Genomic DNA, 18953 nt, shown 5'->3' with positions numbered 1-18953 from the left:
CTCTCTCCCTTCCAAGCCATTGCTCAGGTTTGTAAAGACCCATCCGGTTTGTCTCCTCAGATGCCAGCTCTCTGTGACACCTTTCCAGGTCCTTCCAGATTAAACGAACCTTTCCTTCCTCTGTTCTCTTGGGTGTTCTCCCCAGCTCTTACCGTAGGCTGCCTTCAGCTGCGTTGCTGGTGTGTTTCTCATGCCCTAGATCTGAGCCCATGGTGGGCAGGGACTATTACTTGCTCGTCTTTTTATTTCCTGCAGCCAGCAGAGTTTAGTTCAAGGTTAACGGAAACACGCAGAAAATTCATTTCTTTAAACAACTTGATGACTTGTCCTTAAAGATCTGGGGCTCAATGTGACCTTCAATGTAGAATTCTAAGCCTCTTCCCCTCACCCCCCAGACAAAATTAGTTTGCTCATTTTCAAGGAATAATTTATGGGTATGAAGTTTAAAAAATACTTATTAGGAAGTATACTATATTACCTGTACTAATTCTAATAATAATGAAACAACCAGACAAATTCAGAATGTGGAACATTCTATCAGACAATGGGCTTGGACTGTAAAAAAAAGGGCCGTTGTTATAAAAAGCCAACTAACCAACCAAAATGACAAGAAGAGTGTTCTATATTTTTAAAAATATACAACCAGAGACAATACATGAACATTCATTGGATCCTTGATCAGGAAAAAAAAAAAAAAGAAAGAAAGATCAGCCCTGGCTGATATGGCTCAGTGGATAGAGCATTGTCCTGCACACCTAAGGGTCTTGGGTTGGATTCCCAGTCAAGGGCATGTACCTGGATTGCAGGTTCAATTCCCGGCCCTGGTCCAGGAATTGAACCAGAAGACAACCAATTGATGTGTCTCTCTCATCTCTCTCTCTCTCTCTCTCTCTCTCTCTCTCTCTCTCTCTCTCTCTCCCTCTCTTTCTATCTCTCTCTTTCTCTGCCCCTTCCACTCTCTCTCTAAAAAAAAAATCAATGGGAAAAATATCCTCAGGTGAGGATGAACAACAACAATAAAAAGAAAGCAAAACAAAAAATCATTAAAAAATAGATATTTTTGAACAGTGGTGGAAATTATATATGAGCTATCAGCATCAAATTGATGTTGCATTTTTGGGTATGATAATCATAATATTATGATTATGTGGGAGGGCGTCCTTATTTGTGAGGAGACATATACAGAATTATTTCTGAGTGAAATGTCAAGATGTCAGCAACTTATTTTCAAATGGCTCAGCCAACAAAGTCTATCAATATATCCAGAAAGAAAAGGCAAGAGTGGGAAAATATTAGCAATTAGCAAATCTAGATGAAGAGGATGAGGCATTTCATGGCACTATCCTTTCAGTTTTCTAGAGATTAAAAACTTTTTCAAAATAAAAAGTTTGGGAAAAAGGAAAAAAGAAAGGGGGCTGAGAGAACTGGTTTAATTTCCTAATTGTATTTTTAGGCTATCATTAAATAAATGAAAAGTTAAGCTGTGAGAACCAAACATTTATTTGGGTTTCACTCTTTATATTTGAGAGTGAAACCAGCTGGTAATGAAACATAAACTCGCTTGCAAAAATAATCAAATCAGAAATGCAGTTTTATTGCTCATAAGAGGGACTTCTCTTACTTTACGGTTTATACTTTTCAGAGAGAATAAACTCCTTGGGACATAAACTAGATGTGTATCAAGCAGCATAAGTTTTTGCTGTGAGTGAATTTAAAAATACTGAACAAATCCTAATTTTTCGCTGTCACAGGCCTGTTTCAATGATCTGCTCCGCTGGGTATCCGTCAAAGTGATTGTGCTGATCTGCCCCTTTCTCTGGGTGGAAAACCCCGCCCTGGATCTTTGCTTGGTTGTGAGGAAACCGATCCGGTTGATAGAGGGGGAGACAGAGGTGCATTGGTGTGACCGGACAGCTAGGAGATAAGACTGCACTTATTGCCTGTTTATGTAACTACATGTGTCACTGAGGACAAAGGTCCTTAAAACAAAGGCGAGAGGCAGAGGAGAAACACTTCCCCACAGTAAGATCGATGGACTTGCCACCACTTCCCTCTTCGGACATTTTATTCCCCTGCGTGGTTGAATGTCCTTCTGGTTTTACAATCATTTGGAGAACTTAACCATCTCTCTGGGTCTCTGGGCACAACTCGATGCTGAAGACACACTTCCCTCCAGCGAAAAGAAAATGAAGATTTTTCGGGAGCACTCCTAGCCTGGACTCCCGCTCCTGACAGCCCATTGGGGAGGAGGCAGCCCGGCCAGCACCATGGAGGTAGAGGGCGAGAGCGAGGCCTTGCAGCAGTTTTTCGAAGGTAAGAGGCCAGTTGCCAACACGGAGTTCCTGCCCCTGAGAAAGGGCACCGCTCGCTGCCAGGGAGGCACCTTCTGCGACTCACTCACACTTGGCCTTGGAAGAAATGCTGTCGAATGACGGCCCTAACATTGAAGTGGAGGTTTATTTGCTGTGTTTGTTGCAAAAATCAATGGTGTAGGTAGTGATTTAAAAGCAAAAGCAGGGTTTCCTTCTCATAGCCTAGTTTTAAAAAAATCAAGGATCAGCTTATCTGTTAATAGTATTTATGTCCTGTGCTAGACCTTACTCCTTCTGATTCCTTTAAACATTAAACAGCCTGAAAGAGCAGAGGGAGCCCTCTCCCCTCATTCCCATCTTTATTATTCACAGCAATTTAAAAACGTGTAACCGGATAATGATTTGCTTTTGAATTAAATATCTTTTTCTCCGAGGGAGAGGCGCACTGTAGGACATGGCTAGGCAGATTTCATTCCTCCCCAAACCCTAAAAACAGCAGCAGCGTCTCACCTTTAGTTGGGGTGATATTCTGACGGCGGGCCTGTTGAAAATGTCAGCAAGGACGGACTCCACGTCAGAGCGGCTTTGGTTTCTTACCAGTTAGCCATGCGCAGACTTCCGTGGGAAGGGAACGTGGCCACAGCTTTTACACATTCCAGGGCGATTCCCAGGCGGGAGTGTGAGAAGAATGAAGGGCCGACCAGCTCATTCACAGAAGCCCAAGGGCAGTTAGCAGCATATTGAGAAAGTGCTTTTGGAGTTTCTTGGGATTAGTGAAGTGTCTGACAAATGCTAGATGTTTAAAGGTCGAATGGAACTGACCCAAGGACGGGCAGTGATGAACACTGAAGAGCAGTCAGACCAAAGAAATAGTGAGATTCTAGGCCCCTAACAGGAGTCAACACAGTACGGTAGTTTCTTGGTAGTGGCCTGGATTTTGCCAGAGTGGTGAGAAGAAATGTAAGACAAGAGATTATTGCGTTATCTCAGCCTGTGATCTAACCCATCCAGTGTTCTGTCTCCGACAGCATCCAGGTCAGGGTGCCCACCTGGGTCGTGCTTGGCGCACAGTAGGCACCCTAATGTTGCTGGATTGTTATCGCCTGATTTTACATCCTATGTAACTTTCATTCCAGCAGTAGATAGCAAGCTCCAGGCTACAGTTACATCTGCTTTATTTTAGAGAAACCACCAATTCATTTTACAAATGCAAAGAGTCTATTTGATTTCTTTCCTGATCTGGAGAAGACCTGAAAAGTTTATCTGGTCTACCTTCCTTTTTATGAAAGTGCTATTATACCCAGGATCTTATACTGTCCTTGTTTGTACTATTTTCAGAAGTTTCTGGGGATATAGGTTCCATGAGTTCCCTGTGTAGCTTATTACAATATCTGATTATTATAATAGTATCTTTCTTAACCCAAATCAAACTCTGTTACTCCATGAAGCCTTTTTTATGAGGGCAGGGGAGTCATTTTTCCCTGGAAAGAGAATAAAATGGTCAGTGTTTTCCTTGTATTATATTTGAGTGGATAGATGGAGAAAATGGTAGACTTTAGGAATAAAAATGGAGGCAATAGATGATGTGATCCCCACCACCTGAAAATTATACTAATAGTTGTCAATTTTTATTACCTACTATTCAGCAAATATTGATCACCTACTGTGTGCCAAGTCCAATAATCACCTCTTTGAAGCTTTTTCCTTAGATTGTAATGATTTTCTTTCTCAAGTATTTCTTAGAATGAGGACAGCAAAACTAGAATGATATTCTGATGAGGAGGGCCAGTTTGCATGTCGTGTTCCTGTAGATATGTCAGTTTCTAAATAATTGCAATCTTGTATGAAGAATCAAGATCTGAAAATCAAGAAAAGTTTTGGCAACTTGTTACCCACTTGAAAGCTGTTTTTTTTTTTTCATTTCCTCAGACTCTTTGTTCTAAGAAACTAAGCTCTAAATAATGTATTTTTCCTTATGAACACTTTTAAAAAATATATATTTTATTGATTTTTTACAGAGAGGAAGGGAGAGGGATAGAGAATTAGAAACATCGATGAGAGAGAAACATCTATCAGCTGCCTCCTGCACACCTTCTACTGGGGATGTGCCCACAACCAAGGTATATGTCCTTGACCGGAATCAAACCTGGGACCTTTCAGTCCACAGGCTGACGCTCTATCCACTGGACCAAACCGGTTAGGGCTTTTAAAACTATCTGAATTGCCCTGGCAGACACCAAGGTTGCAGGTTTGATCCCTGGTCAGAGCACATACAAGAATCAACCAATGAATGCATACATAAGTGAAACAAAAAGTTGATGTCTCTCTCTCACCTTCCTCACCTTCCTCTCTCTCTAAAATCAATCAATCAATCAAATTTTTAAAAATATCTGCATTGACAATACCATCCTAAATTAATGGCCTTAATTGTCAAAGCCATTGAGATCTTAGTTTTTATTGTAAAGTTTTAAATATGACCTTACATCCTCAATTTGCTTTCTTATGGGTATTTCTTTTGGACTACTTTGGTATCAGAGGACTCATCTTTTATTCTCATGCTTTTTAGAATAGTTTAAAAACTGCCTTGAGAAGAGTCTTTTGTTATTCCGTATATTTAATCTTGAAAGAGGAAATTTTCTGAATTGTTGAGAAGCTATTTAGCTCATTCTCTTTGTAATGTCCTGAAGTAGGTTTTCAAATGTTTCTCGACTGATCATGAAAGCAAAAAAGGAGATTCCTGCCCTGACTGAGAGGAGTGGGAAGAGCTACTAGAGAGGCTTCAGGGAGGAAAGCGGAATTGTTGAGTAGAAGAGAGATGCAGCTTGGAAAAGTGCCTATGTGGCGTCTGTGTATAGTAGACACTCAATAATATTTATAGAATAAGTGAATGAAAGAATTGTGCAAAGGACTATTCTAAGCAACAAATAGCTATTAAACTTAAACTCTAGATGCAGAGAACCGGGCAAGTTCAAATATAGGAAGAGGAAAACTTGTGCAGTAGCAGAAAGGTCCAGTGAATAGAACAAAAAGAGGCTGTTGAGACCTAGTATTGCCAGTGGAAAGCCTCAGGTTCCATCATTATCAGAAATAAAATAGTAAATGCCTTAAGTGGGCCTTGTATGTTATTTCTGCAGGTGTGAAGCCAGCTCTGATTGGTTGATGTTCCTGAATCCCTGTGAGAGCAATCAGAAGCTCTGAACAGTGAAACAGTACCAGGATTGGCCATGGGCAAGATTGTCTTGTGGATAAAGGATTATCTTTGGCCTCAGACCAGTCTCTCAATTCTTCGTCTTCCTTTCACTTTGGGACCAGCACTTTCTTACCCTCTCAGACAACCAGCACCTTCATGGTCTCTTTCTTCTGTCTCAGTAAAACCTGAGCTTGCTCAGAAGGTACAAATAGCAAGTGGCCTCCCACCTTACATTTCTATAGAGTCTTGTATTCCAGGAGCTTTCATAGAATGCAAAGCTGTTTTGATTAAATGAGTCAAGAAAAGTTACCTTCTCTAAGGGTAGGTTTGGTTGATCTCTACTGGTAGAATTTTATTTTATTTTTTTGATTAAGTAATAGTTTATCTAACATTTAGTGTGGCCCAAAATTGGCCACGATAAAGTCAGAAAACATTTTAGCCAGAAGACTTAAAAAGACAAACACAACAAACTGACAGTACCACCTGGGTAACTCTCAGCCCTGAGGTTTGATAATGTCAATTTTTATTCTATTGTTGCCCATTATCTTCATGTGTCATGCCGGACGTAATCAGATGGTGGCATTTTAGACGTCATGTTGCATCCGAGCATCTCTGAAATGATCTCGAGGCAGAAGCTCCTTGTTTATTAGTGAGGCTGCCTCTGCTTCTGTATGGAGACAGCATGGACTTTCCCAGGAGACTGAGAACGAGAACATGCCAAGGACAAGCCTGCCAGATCATGCAAGCGGTTTAGGATTATCTGAACATTTCTCTCTGATGTGTGCAGTGGTTAGAAACTACGTTGCCATGGCACAAAGCATCACAACAAAGGTGTGGGCTTGGTGCCACTGAGAAGCAATCCCTTTTCTTCTTTCATGCTGGGATCCCCAAGGAGAAGGCGATTTAATTAGAATTTAACATGTGCCCTGAGTATGTCAGAGCTAAACCCCGTCCCCTGAAAACACCCTGCATTGGAGATCAGCCAGGATTATCACCATCTCTAGGGAATCCTGGAACCAAACCACCATCACAGACCCTCTGGAAGGAGGCTCCTGAGAGGAGGCTCCACCACCTTCTTTGGGGGTACTGATGTTGTCATCTTTTCAATTTCAGAGTGAGAATTAGGTTTCTGGAAGACTCCACAAGGTCTTGGAAGCCACACTTTCAACATATAAGCAGTTTTGGAAAATATAGATAACTTAAAACAAGAGAATTGTTTTCACTGTAATATGACCATCTATATATATAAAGAGCCAGGGGCCGTCACATCCGAAACAACCGAACGAATGACCGAACAGGCTGAGTGGGGCCACCAGGCCGGCAGGGGGGTTAGTGAGGGACGACCAAATGACTAAACACCAAGCTGCGTGGGGTGACCAGGCAGGCAGTGAGGGGTGACCAAGCTGGCAGAGGGGGCCGTAAGGGGTGACTATGCTGGTGGTGGTGGTGGTGGGGGAGTTGGGGGCGACCAGGCCGGCAGGGGGAGCAGTTAGGGGCAATCAGGCAGGCAGGCAGGTGAGCAGTTAGGAGCCAGCAGTCCCAGATTTCGAGAGGGATGTCCGACTGCCAGTTTAGGCCCCATCCCACAGGGGTCCTAGATTAGAAGGGGGGAAGGCCGGGCTGAGGGATCTCCCCCACCCCCCTGCACGAATTTTGTGCACGGAGCCTCTAGTCTATATATATAAAAGCCTAATATGCAAAGTGTCCCCTTGGGAGTTTGACCGACTGGGAGTTTGATTGCTTGCTATGATATGCACTGACCTCCAGGGGACAGTGAAGAATGAAGGAAGGCCCTGGCCAGCAGCCAGCAGCTGGGGAAGGGAGGCCCCAGCCAGCAGCAGGCAGCCGCTAGGGACCCTACCCATGCACAAATTTTGTGTACTGGGCCTCTAGTTTACTGATAACAGCTGTTCACAGTTTGGTGTCAATTTTGTGTGTGTGTTTTTAAAACAAAAATGGGATTATACTATATTTTAATAATGAACTTTTTTATGGAATAGAGAGTGAATATCTCTTCATATAATTACTTATTCATCGATAACAATGGCAAAATCTGGCCTGCAGCATGATTTTGTAAACAAAGTTTTATTGGAATGCACTCATTCATTAACAGATTACCTATGGCTGCTTTGAGGCTATGATGGCAGAGCTGAGTGGTAGCAACAGAGACCACTCAGAATTGAAAATATTTGTTATCTGGCTCTTTATGAAAAAATATTTGCTAACCCTTGTTCTAGAACCCAATTAATAATAATAATTGTTATTTATTGAGGATTTACGATGTGCTGGGTATAGAATCATAGTCATCCTGTGTGTGAATCCTGGCTCTGCTTTTTACTACCTCTGGGATGATGGATAAGTAAATCTCTGCAGGTCTTAGTTTTCTTATTTTTAAAATGGGGATAATTGTATTTTCTCATAAAGTGGTTGTAAAGCGCTATGCCTGGCACAGAAAGCTCAATAAGTGTTAGTTATTGTTATTCTCATTGTTACTTTATTATCATTTCCTTTGTTTAGCATCAAAGCAGCCTTGTGAAGGATTTTTTTAAAATTATATTTTATTGATTTTTTAGAGAGCAATGGAGAGGGATAGAGAGTTAGAAACATCGATGAGAGAGAAACATCGATCAGCTGCCTCCTGCACACTTCCTATTGGGTATGTGCCCACAACCAAGGTACATGCCCTTGACCGGAATCAAACCTGGGACTCTTGAGTCCGCAGGCCAATACTCTATCCACTGAGCCAAACCGGTTAGAGCTTGTGAAGGATTTTTATATTCCTGAGAGAAACACAAGGCCAACAGAGGTTAAAAAACTTACTTCAGGGTCATCCAGGTAGTAAGTGGCTGTGAGGTCATCATTTATTCCTTTCCTTATTCCATCAGCCAGTTGAAATGAGCCAGATGCTGCCCCAATGGGTAGAGATTCAGTGGTGACCAAGTAGAATCCTTGCCCTAAAGCGGCTCCTCCTTTGGAAGGAGGAAGCTAAAGGAAGAAGACAATAAAGAGATAAGCAAATAAATACGTTGATTTTAGATAGTCATTAATTATGAAGAAAATAAAACCAAATACTGGTGGAGACTGATGAAGGGGGGAAGTGTGGGTTACTTAAGGTGAGGTAATCATGAAAGGCTTCTGAGAAGGAGACATTCACACTGAGGCCTGAATAATGACTGGGAGCAAGGTACCCATCAGTCATCATCCATCATCCACTGGAAGAGCATTCTAGACAATGGGAACACCTGAGCTTGGAGAGGCCAGGGCAAGGGTGGAGTAGGGTTAGGGGGCAATGGCAGGAGCAGGGGACAGTATTGAGTGAAAGTGGTGGGAGTGATGTCAGAGTTTGGATTTTTATTCCTAGTGTGACAGGAAACCAGTGGAGAGTTTTAATACAAGCAAGACTTGCAGATGAATGGAATATGGGAGTGAGGAAGGCTGAGGAATTAGAGATGATGCCTACTAGGTATTGGCATCAATATTGGTGAATGTTGGTTCAACTTGATTTGGCTTCTGCCTTGACTTACTCTTATGAATTTTTTCCTAATTGCTTGATCACATTAAAAATCTTCATCCCATTGCCTAGCTAGTGTGGCTCAGTGGTTGAGCATTAACCCATGAACTGGGAGATCATGGTTCGATTCCGGTCAGAACACATGCCTGGGTTGGGAGCTTGATCCTTAGTAGGGGGTGTGCAAGAGGCACCTGATTGATGATTCTCTCTCATCACTGATGTTTCTATCTCTCTTTCCTTCTCTCTTTCTCTCTCTGAAATCAAAAAGAAGAAAAAAAGAGGGGAAAAATGTAAAAAAACAAAAAACCTTCAACCTCTCACCCTCCTGGCATTCTCTCTAGGCTTTGTCACCATCACCCATTGTTCACTCAGGGAAACACTCTCTTGTTTGATTCCATGGCATCTTCCCTTCTGGGTCCCATTCAGTATCTCTGTGTCCTCTCAGGCTCCTTCAGGAGTTCACCTTCCTCCTCTGATACCTGAGAGTCCTATTTCAGAAACTCTTTTATTTGAGCACCTAAGCTTGTCCTGAATGGTTTCATTTATTCCCATGGACCAGCATATCCCAAACTCTATTGTCACGTTCCAGACCCATATTTACAGCTGCTTAAAGTACTATGTATGTGTATGGGTGTCCCTCAGCTTCCCCAAATCAGCACATTCAAAGTGGAACTCATTATCCTTTGCCTCCTTCCCTTTATTCTCCACTTCCTCCTGTATTCTCTTCACTCTCCAACAAACCTCCCGAATTAGAAAGGAGGGTGTCACTCTTGACAACTCCTCTTATACTCATAGCTAATCATTGCTGCAGTCTGTTGCTTCAACCTCAGAAATGTCTTTCAGTTGTAACCTGCCCTTTATCTGAAAGGTCATCTCTTGCTAGAGCCTCCTAAGTTCTCTCCTGTGCTAATCACCTTCCATTCACTTTTGGCTCAGAAGGATGCCATTGTTTAAACATTTCTGTTGACTCTCCATTGCCTGAGCTTAGCATGATGGTCCCAATGTAACATTCCAGGCATCCTTATCTCCGGGGACTGCCCCGTAATCACATCTGCTAGAGGCAGTTTGATGTAACTGGTTCACAGCATGTTCCAGGGCCAGAGTTCTAATCTTGACTCTGCCCCTTGATAGCTGTGATCTTGGGCAAGTTACTTAATCTCTCTGTACCTCAGTTCTTTATCTATAAAATTGGGTTAATATCAGTATCTATCTAACTGGGCTAAGGTGAAGGTTAAATTATTCAATATGCATAAGGTTCAGGACAATACCTCAATTACTATGTGCCTGTTATTATCATCATAGATATTATTATTATCTATCCCCCAGGTACAGTTTTCATGGTCCCTTGAATATATCCTGCCCTTTCGTAACATTGGTCTTTGGCTGTGCCTTTTGCCCATGCACTTTCCTACTTCATCTAGCAAACTTCCGTGGGCAAAGTTAGAAGCAAAATTCTCCATGCTTCTATAACACTTCGTCCATACCTTTGATGTGCACCCTTCACATCGAAGTTTAATTTATGTGTTTACATATCTGTCTCCCACAGAAGACAATTAATTCCAGCTAGGTAAGTACCTGATTTTCATCATCTTTGCAGGCTTAGTTAGGGTCTTGAATGTAGAGTTACTAACTAACTAACTAACTAACTAACTTGAATACATGTTAAATGAATAAGATTCCTAACCACAAAGCAGGGGCCTTATTGGCATTATATAAAGGTTTGTGCTCCTTCTCTTATAGATATTTTACTATCAGAATCAACTCAGGAGCAAGTCAGCTCCTCAGCAATGCTTTTTATGTAGATTACTTTTGGATCTGGGACACATAGTAGTGATCTTCCCCCAGGAGTGGTACATCTGTTTCTTTATCAGCAGGAAAGGAATAAAGAATGGAGGTGATGTGGTGCGCAGTAGGACACATGGCAGAGATGCTAACTGAGGGCAGAGGAATTCAAAATCCAAGTCCATAAATCCTCAGGAGAGTTGGGATTTGAACCCAGGGTAAGCTGTGTTCTAACTACTGTTGAGAGTTAATATTATCTACTGCACTTGTGAGTACACCCAGCTGCCTCCATTCCCTCTATGGTTCAGGCTGCAACTCAAACCGGGTTATGACCTGAGAATCAGCATCAAAGCTTGTGAGTCACCAAGCTTTGTTAGGAGTCAAACAGAGGAGTGGAAGCTCTAGTCCTGAGCAAAAGTAGAGGTCCAGGCACCAGGACACCAGTCAAGGTTGGAGGAATGATCACGGAGATTGTCTGATCACAGCGTCGTCTTTCTCAGCTGTATTTGATGGGACACCCCATCAGTTCTGGAAATCGGGCACTATTACAAACCACACACCTTAACCCTGAGCTCCTGACTCCAGCCTGCACGGGTGGTGATGAGTGACATGGCCTTGGAGCACAGGCTTTGTTAGTGCACTGCGTGGCGCAAAGCAAAAATCTTTAGAGGGAATGGAGGCAGCTGGGTGTGCTCACAAGTGCAGTAGACAATATTAACTCTCAACAGTAGTTAGAACACAGCTTACCCTGGGTTCAAATCCCAAATCCCAACTCTCCTGAGGATTTAAGATACTGCTTTGGTAAATGACTTGCCCCTCTGAGACTGTTTCCTGTCTATCAAATGAAGTAGGTAAACTTAATATGAGAGGAATAAGAATTAAGTATGATGATGTATACATGTTTAATGAATAAGATTCTTGACCACAAAGAATCTGCTAACATACAGTTATTGCCCAATGAAGTGGCATTGTCAGTGTTCTATAGTAAAGACAAATGTTTATTCTTTTAAAGGAGCTCCCTGAAGCAACCATCACTAAGAAAACCACTACCATTTAATGAACACTTGACTTTTTGTAGGACATTGTATTAAGACCTTTAGCTGTATTAAATCTTAATTTGCACAACAAAATGAACAGGCAGATAATGTTATCACCATTTTAGAGATGAGGAAACAAATTCAGAGAAGGTTTGTACCTTGCCTGAGGTAGCACAGGTATTGTGCTTCAGAGCTTGGAGTTGGACAAAAGTCTCTCTTTCTCTGACGGCTTGTGCTCCTAGACACTGTGCAGGGTCTTCTAAACAGGTTTCAAGGGAACATCTGTAGAGTAACTGTGGAACTTAGGACTCCTGTTAAAATAACCAGGGCTGTGTGTGTGTGTGTGTGTGTGTGAGAGAGAGAGAGAGAGAGAGAGAGAGAGAGAGAGAGAGAGAGAGAGAGATAATTTGCATGTAATTCCATTCTATAGATGAAATTATTCTGGACTGCTAGCAGTTGGTACCATCTGGCATTTTTTGGCAAAGCCCAGCTCTAGCACCGTAAGATGAGGTGTTCGTGGTTTAACGACAATGGTTTATGTTCACGGAGCAAGCAGCTACAGAAACTCAAAAGATAAGGCTACTAATAAGAATGCAAAAATCTGCTTGGTGCATAACACAAATCCATGGAGGTAACTGAGGCAGCTGGGTTTACTTGGAAGTGTAATAGAAAATAAATCCCAATCTCGTCCTTTTTGGTAACCAGACTCAGGACAAAAAGCCCAGCAATATTGTACCCTGATATTTGATTAGCAGTATAAGAAACAATTGCCATACACAGCAATGGAAAGTAGTGTGTTTTAAGAAGAACCTCATATACTTTGATAGTTGGAAATACTGTCACTCCCACAGGATTAAACTGATTAATATCCTCAAATATTAGGAGCTGAGAAATATGCTTCCTAGGAATCTCTATGGTGTGTGTTTGATGGCCTCGGCCTTGGTTCAGGCAGACCTGGGTTTGAATCCTGGTTTCTCTGTTTCTTCATTTTTCAGCATTGGGTCAATTATAAAAGTTTCAGTTTTCTTCATCTGTAAAGTAGGGATAATAATGCCTACCTCTTAGGTGTGTGAAGATTAATGGTAAAATGCAGAAATGATAGTTATTGATCTTTAGTATAACATTTGCAAGTATGAAGGAACCAAATTGCTTGCTTTATTCTGAAACAAGAACGAGTACAAGCTACATATACAGTGTGTCCCAAAATAATGTATACAGTACTCACTTTAACAGCTGACAACTCAATTGGTGTTTCTTTCTTTTCAGATTTAACCCGTTGGGATTAATAATGGCAGCCAACGTTGTATATATTTTGGGGGACACCATATATCTCAACACATTTCTTTCTCAAAGAAACACTCTTGGCTCTAGGGAGTTATTACAACTTCTACATGTTCACAGTCATTCCAGAGTCTTTATAATCATAAAATCCATTTATAGCCTTTAGTTGCCAAGCAACAAAGGACAAAGTACTGAGCATTTCCATTTATTGCAGGGGAAAAAGGTTCAGCTTTTCCATGTTAGTCCTGAAATCAAGAAAAGACAGACAGGGAAACTTAATACCATGTTTCCAGGGTTAGTGGCATTCCTTGTTTGGGGGTAGAATCAAAGCTGAAAGGGTACCTTGTCATTATAGCTCTAGGCTCTTCAGGAACAGGGCTTATATTCTGTGCTGCTCTCACTGTAAGGGAACTGGTCCTTTGATCTCTTAATGGTCTTTTGGGAAAGGCTGGGGTGATGCAACATACAGATGAGAAATATTACGTGAGGATCTTCGTAGCTACTGGCCTCAAACAGGTCATGCAACCATGCACTGGCAGGGGTGGGGAACTGGCTGTGCGACACATAACTGAACTAAATTCTTCACTCCTTTGGAAGGTGTGTTGATGTAAGAATGTCCAAAACTGCCGAGAATTTTTATGAGTTTATTTGAGCCAAACTGATGACAGACTCTGGGGATCCAGAGATGAACAGTTTTGCAGCTTCTTTTGTGCATTTGGAATTAAGGAGGGAAGTAAGGAAGATTACGTGGAGGTGGGAGAAAGCAAGGTCGGATTGGATTACAGGATAGTTAACGAGATTATTGCCCTCCTGTGGGTGGTTACGACTTATTTCCAAGGTGCACAGAAACAATGGACAGGTGTTTAAGGCAAAGATAAGCCTTTTAGTAAAGAAGTTGTATGCCTGGGGCATGACTACCCACCAGGACCTGCCCAGATCACCCTGTGAAGTTACTTTCCACAGAACCCCTTTTTTTCTCCACAAGTATCAAAGCTCTCAATTACTGCTGTGTTGTTCTTTGTTGTTGTTGTTGTTTTTGTCCGTGGATAATCAGTAAGGGCTGAAATTAAAAAAAGAATAGAAAGAATATATTATTATTTAAAATCCTGTAAAGTATTCTAATACAGCTTATAGTTTTAAAAGCTCTTAAAAACATGATGGAAACTTTTTTTTTTTTTTTTTTGCATAGCTCTTTCTCTATTCATGTGTATTAAAACAGTGCAAAAGCAGATTATCTTTGCCCTGACCGGTTTGGCTCATTGGATAGAGCATTGGCCTGTGGACTGAAGGGTCCTGGGTTCAATTCCGGTCAAGGGCATGTACCTTGGTTGTGGGCACATCCTCAGTAGGGGGTGTGCAGGAGGCAGCTGATCGATGTTTCTAACTCTCCCTCTCCCTTCATCTCTGTAAAAAATCAATAATATATATGTATATTTTTAAAAAGCAGATTATCTTTTTTTAAATGTTTAATCAGCTTTACTCAAGATAGCCACAAACTGCCCTGGCTGGTTTTCTCTGTGGTTAGAATGTTGGCCCTGGGACTGAAGGATTGCAAGTTCAATTCCCCATCAAAGCATGAACCTTGGTTGCAGATTTGATCCCTGGCCCTAGTTGGGGCACATGTGGGAGGCAACCAGTCAATGTATCTCACTCACATTGATGTTTATCTCTCTCCCCGACACCTCCTCTCTAAAAAAACAATGGAAAAAAATATCCTCGGGTGAGAATTTAAAAAAAAAAAAAAAGAAGCTAGCCCAAAACTAAAACAACCCAAATTTTCATTAAGAAAAAAATGAATCAACAAATTATGCATATTCATACAATAAAATACTCAACTATAAAAAATAAACTACTGATTGGTAACATAACACCATGGATGAATTTTAAAATTTTTATGTTTACAATTTTACAAAATAGTGTTCTGAAATATACTAAAGAGCATCTACTTATGATTCTATTATGCTTGATTCAAGAACAGGTATAACAAGCTATGATAATAGAAATCAGAACAGCAGTTCCGGAGGCAGATTTCTGAGGTCAGAGAGTTTCTTGGTTGGAATTTGACTCCCCTGGTCCTCATATGCAGTCTGCCTGTGTGGTGGGACTCTATAGATGCAAACAACAAAGACAATGATCCTTTTTCTCTCTCCTTGTTGGGTTAGGAAAGCTTTGAAACAAATCTACGAACTCACATAACATATTTTAAATGCAGGAAGAGGCACAAGGACACTGACAAATGATCCTATATAATAAAAGGCTAATATGCAAATTATCCCCTTGGGAGTTTGACCACTCACTATGATGCACGCTGACCACAAGGGGGTAGTGTGGAACGAAGGAAGGCCCTGGCCGGCAGCCAGCAGCTGGGGAAGGAAGGCCCCAGCTGGCAGCCAGAAGGCCCCGATCAGCCCTGATGGCCAGCCAGGCCTAGGGACCTTACCCGTACAAAAATTTTGTGCACCAGGCCTCTAGTTTCTTATAAATTCTACATAGTAACAGCTAGTCAAAGGCTCTTCTGCTGAGAGTAAATGTCCTTTGGGACAATTTTGTGCGTGAATATAAAAGAATAAGATCTAGCTGTTAGCATGACTAGGCTGATTCCAACTGATCAGAAGAGAGGCACTTTAAAGTCTATAATTCACACATCTCAAGAAGTGTGCCTAAAGCATTTGAAGAACTACAATTTTCTCTTTTTATCTTCATGAACATAAGACAAACACAGAAATCTCTCTCCCCTGCCCTCCCCCTGGGAGAAGCAGGCCTCTGTGTGAAAATGTGAATTGAGCTTTCACGGTGCTGAGGACCTCAGGGCTGTGAACCGTGTTCAGGACTTGGTTCTCCCTCCCTTTGCTGGCTGTTTATGGAAATGTTGGGGGGCAGGGAGGGGACACAAAAACTCATACTCAGCCACCAATTCTCCTCCCCTCCCCTCCTCTCCTCAGAAGGACTCTCCTAGAGTACATGCCCTTGACCAGAATCGAACCTGGGACCCTTTAGTCCACAGGCCAGTGCTCTATCCACTGAGCAAAACCAGTCAGGGCTGTTTAAAAGGAAGATAAAACAACCTCAAAAAGAATTGTTTTCAATTTTCAATTGAGGGGTTATTTTAAAGCAAATAGATGAACCTGGTGAAAGGGAGAAAGAGAGTGAGGAGGGAGTGTGAGAAAAGGAGGCTTTGTAATGACTTCCATGTGAGGACAGCCTGGGACCCCTTTCTCCAACCTCATCTCCTTCCATCCTTTCTTTCACTTTATGGTTGGAACACATCATAATTCCCCAACTTGTACACTCTTTCAAGCCTCTGGGGTCTTACTTGGACTGCTCTGTGTCCAAGTAGAGTTCTTTTTTCCTCCTTTTGGTACGAATTCAAAACCCTCTGCCTTTCTCCTTTCCTTCTTGCAATGGTTCTCAACCTGTGGGTCGAGACCCTTTCACAGGGGTCACCTAAGAACATCGGAAAACACATATATAATTACATATTGTTTTTGTGATTAATCACTATGCTTTAATTATGTTCACTTTGTAACAATGAAATTGGGGGTCACCACAACATGAGGAACTGTATTAAAGGGTCACGGCATGAGGAAGGTTGAGAACCACTAGGGAAAAAGAAGAGAGGAAAAGAGCCCTGACTGGTTTGGCTCAGTGGATAGAGCACCAGCCTGTGGACTGAAGGGTCCCAGGTTCAATTCTGGTCAAGGGCATGTACTTTAGGAGAGTCTTTCTAATTACCTTTTCCTGCCTGTGTGAGGTACCCTCCCCTGGGGCCCAGTGCTATCCTGTGCTTATCTCTGTCATGGTTCTAGTCATATTGGATGGAAATAATCACTCTGATCATCTTTTCTAATTAGATTGTGGATTCCTCAAGGACAGGAAGGTCTCTTACTCATTTTTAAAAAATATACTTTTTATTGATTTCAGAGAGGAAGGGAGAGGGAGAGAGAGATAGAAACATCAGTGATGAGAATCATTGGCTGCCTCCTGCACGCCCTCTACTGGGGATGGAGCCTGCAACCCAGGCATGTGGGCTTCACTCCCCTGTCTACTCAGGAGGTATTGCTGAGGCAGGATGGGCACCCCTGAAAGATGCAGGCTGGGAGCTTCTTTGTTACATTTTTTCTGAAGTTGTGCCATGCAGGCTCTGCCCATGAGGGCCTTGATTTAATATCCAGCACTGTATATTCCAGATGAGCCCAACCCCCTGTAAAGCCTGTAGGTGGGTTCCCCCCTCTTTAGCTATTTTTCCTTTGGAACAGTCTTCCTCTTTCTCCTCCTCCTTCCTTCTTCTTCCTTTTCCTACTCCTTTCTGGCCTTTGGCAAAATTAGACTTTCCAATAGACCAAACCAGAATAATACTTCTTCAAACTCTTGAACATAAATCAATAAGATCCCTTGATGTGTTACAATTAAATTTCTTTTTGTCAGCTTCTTTCCCTAATTTATCTTCTATGGTTAACATGTATTTGTGTTTTATTTCTCTTTAGTGTTTTCTTCTGTCCTGTATTAACGTTAGTATATGCTTTTAAAAATAATTTTATTGATATCAGAGAGGAAGGGAGAGGGAGAGAGAGATAGAAACATCAATGATGAGAGAGAATCATTGATTGGCTGCCTCCTGCATGCCCTACACTGGAGATCGAGCCCGCAACCTGACCAGGAATCGAACCTTGACTTCCTGGTTCCTAGGTTAATGCTCAACCACTGAGCCACTCTGGCCGGGTGAGTATACATTATTGAGGAGAAAATGGACGTAATGTGTTCAGAGAGAGGAGAGTCCTTGAGCCCAGGAAGGGTAGCTCTCAGGTAATTGATTTAAGCCAGTTATCATAATCTCAATTTCCTCCACTCTCTTTCACTTACATTTCAGCAGTTGTAACTCTTCTTTACAACCCCCTCCAACATCCTTTTATAAAGCAAATTCCTATATTTTCTGAAGTACTTAATGATACTACTAATAATTTGATTCCTTTTACATTTTTATTAGAAATGTTATTGTTTTTATTAGTTTTTTTAAAAATATATTTTATTGATTTTTTACAGAGAGAAAGGGAGAAGGATAGAGAGTTAGAAACATCAATGAGAGAAAAACATCAATCAGCTGCCTCCTGCATGCCTCCTACTGGGGATGTGCCTGCAACCAAGGTACATGCCCTTGACCAGAATTGAACCTGGGACCCTTCAGTCCCCAGGCCGATGCTCTATCCACTGAGCCAAACCAGTTAGGGCAGTTTTTATTAGTTTTTAAGTGGTTTGCCCAAACCTTTCTTTCATTACTTCACATGATTTTGCAGAAAGCAAGGTTGTTCAGTAACAGATATGTTATAGTAGAAAACACCTGAGCCCCTACAATAATAACTGTGTTATTGAAACTTGAGCAGGCATTTACGCTTGCTACGACGATTTGCTCTTCTGAAAAATGGGGATAATAAAATGGGGTTCCTATCTGATAGAATAAAATTACTGTGAGGAGTAAATGGGAAAGTGACTATAAAAGTCTTAGCACAGTATCAGCATATAAAAAGTGCTCAACCAATTTACCAAATATTATTATTATTCTCCATTGACCATCTCTCACGTGGCTTGTCTGTGATTCTTTCACACTCTGTTGGCTCTCCTCCGACACCCTAGTATTTGTCATCATTCCTGTGAAGGTATGTGGCCCATGTCACCAGGACTGGGCCTGTGCATAGAGGAATAGGGACCTCAACATCCTAGTTCTGTACTCAGTGATTTTATTATTATAACCCTGCAGTAATTTATTTTCTTCCCAATACTCCCCTATCACCTATTCACTGGTAAGTTTCCCTATCTCATACTTACATAATTTAAAAAGTTGATGT

General features: G+C 41.7%; 1 protein-coding gene across 1 annotated transcript in view; it reads left to right on the top strand.

Annotated features, from left to right (window-relative positions):
- The first annotated feature begins 2267 nt into the window (after positions 1 to 2267).
- The window catches only part of MYRFL (myelin regulatory factor-like), a 106584-nt gene continuing 89898 nt past the window's right edge, over positions 2268 to 18953 (top strand). The window contains exon 1 of the mRNA XM_006095488.3: positions 2268 to 2313. Coding sequence (XP_006095550.1) covers positions 2268 to 2313 — 46 coding nt within the window. The remainder of the gene's footprint in view (positions 2314 to 18953) is intronic.

Source organism: Myotis lucifugus, unplaced genomic scaffold, assembly GCF_000147115.1.
Source record: "Myotis lucifugus unplaced genomic scaffold, Myoluc2.0 scaffold_156, whole genome shotgun sequence".
NCBI lineage: Eukaryota > Metazoa > Chordata > Mammalia > Chiroptera > Vespertilionidae > Myotis > Myotis lucifugus.
The sequence above is the reverse complement of the archived record's forward strand: the minus strand, read 5'-3'. Positions and strand labels throughout refer to the sequence as shown.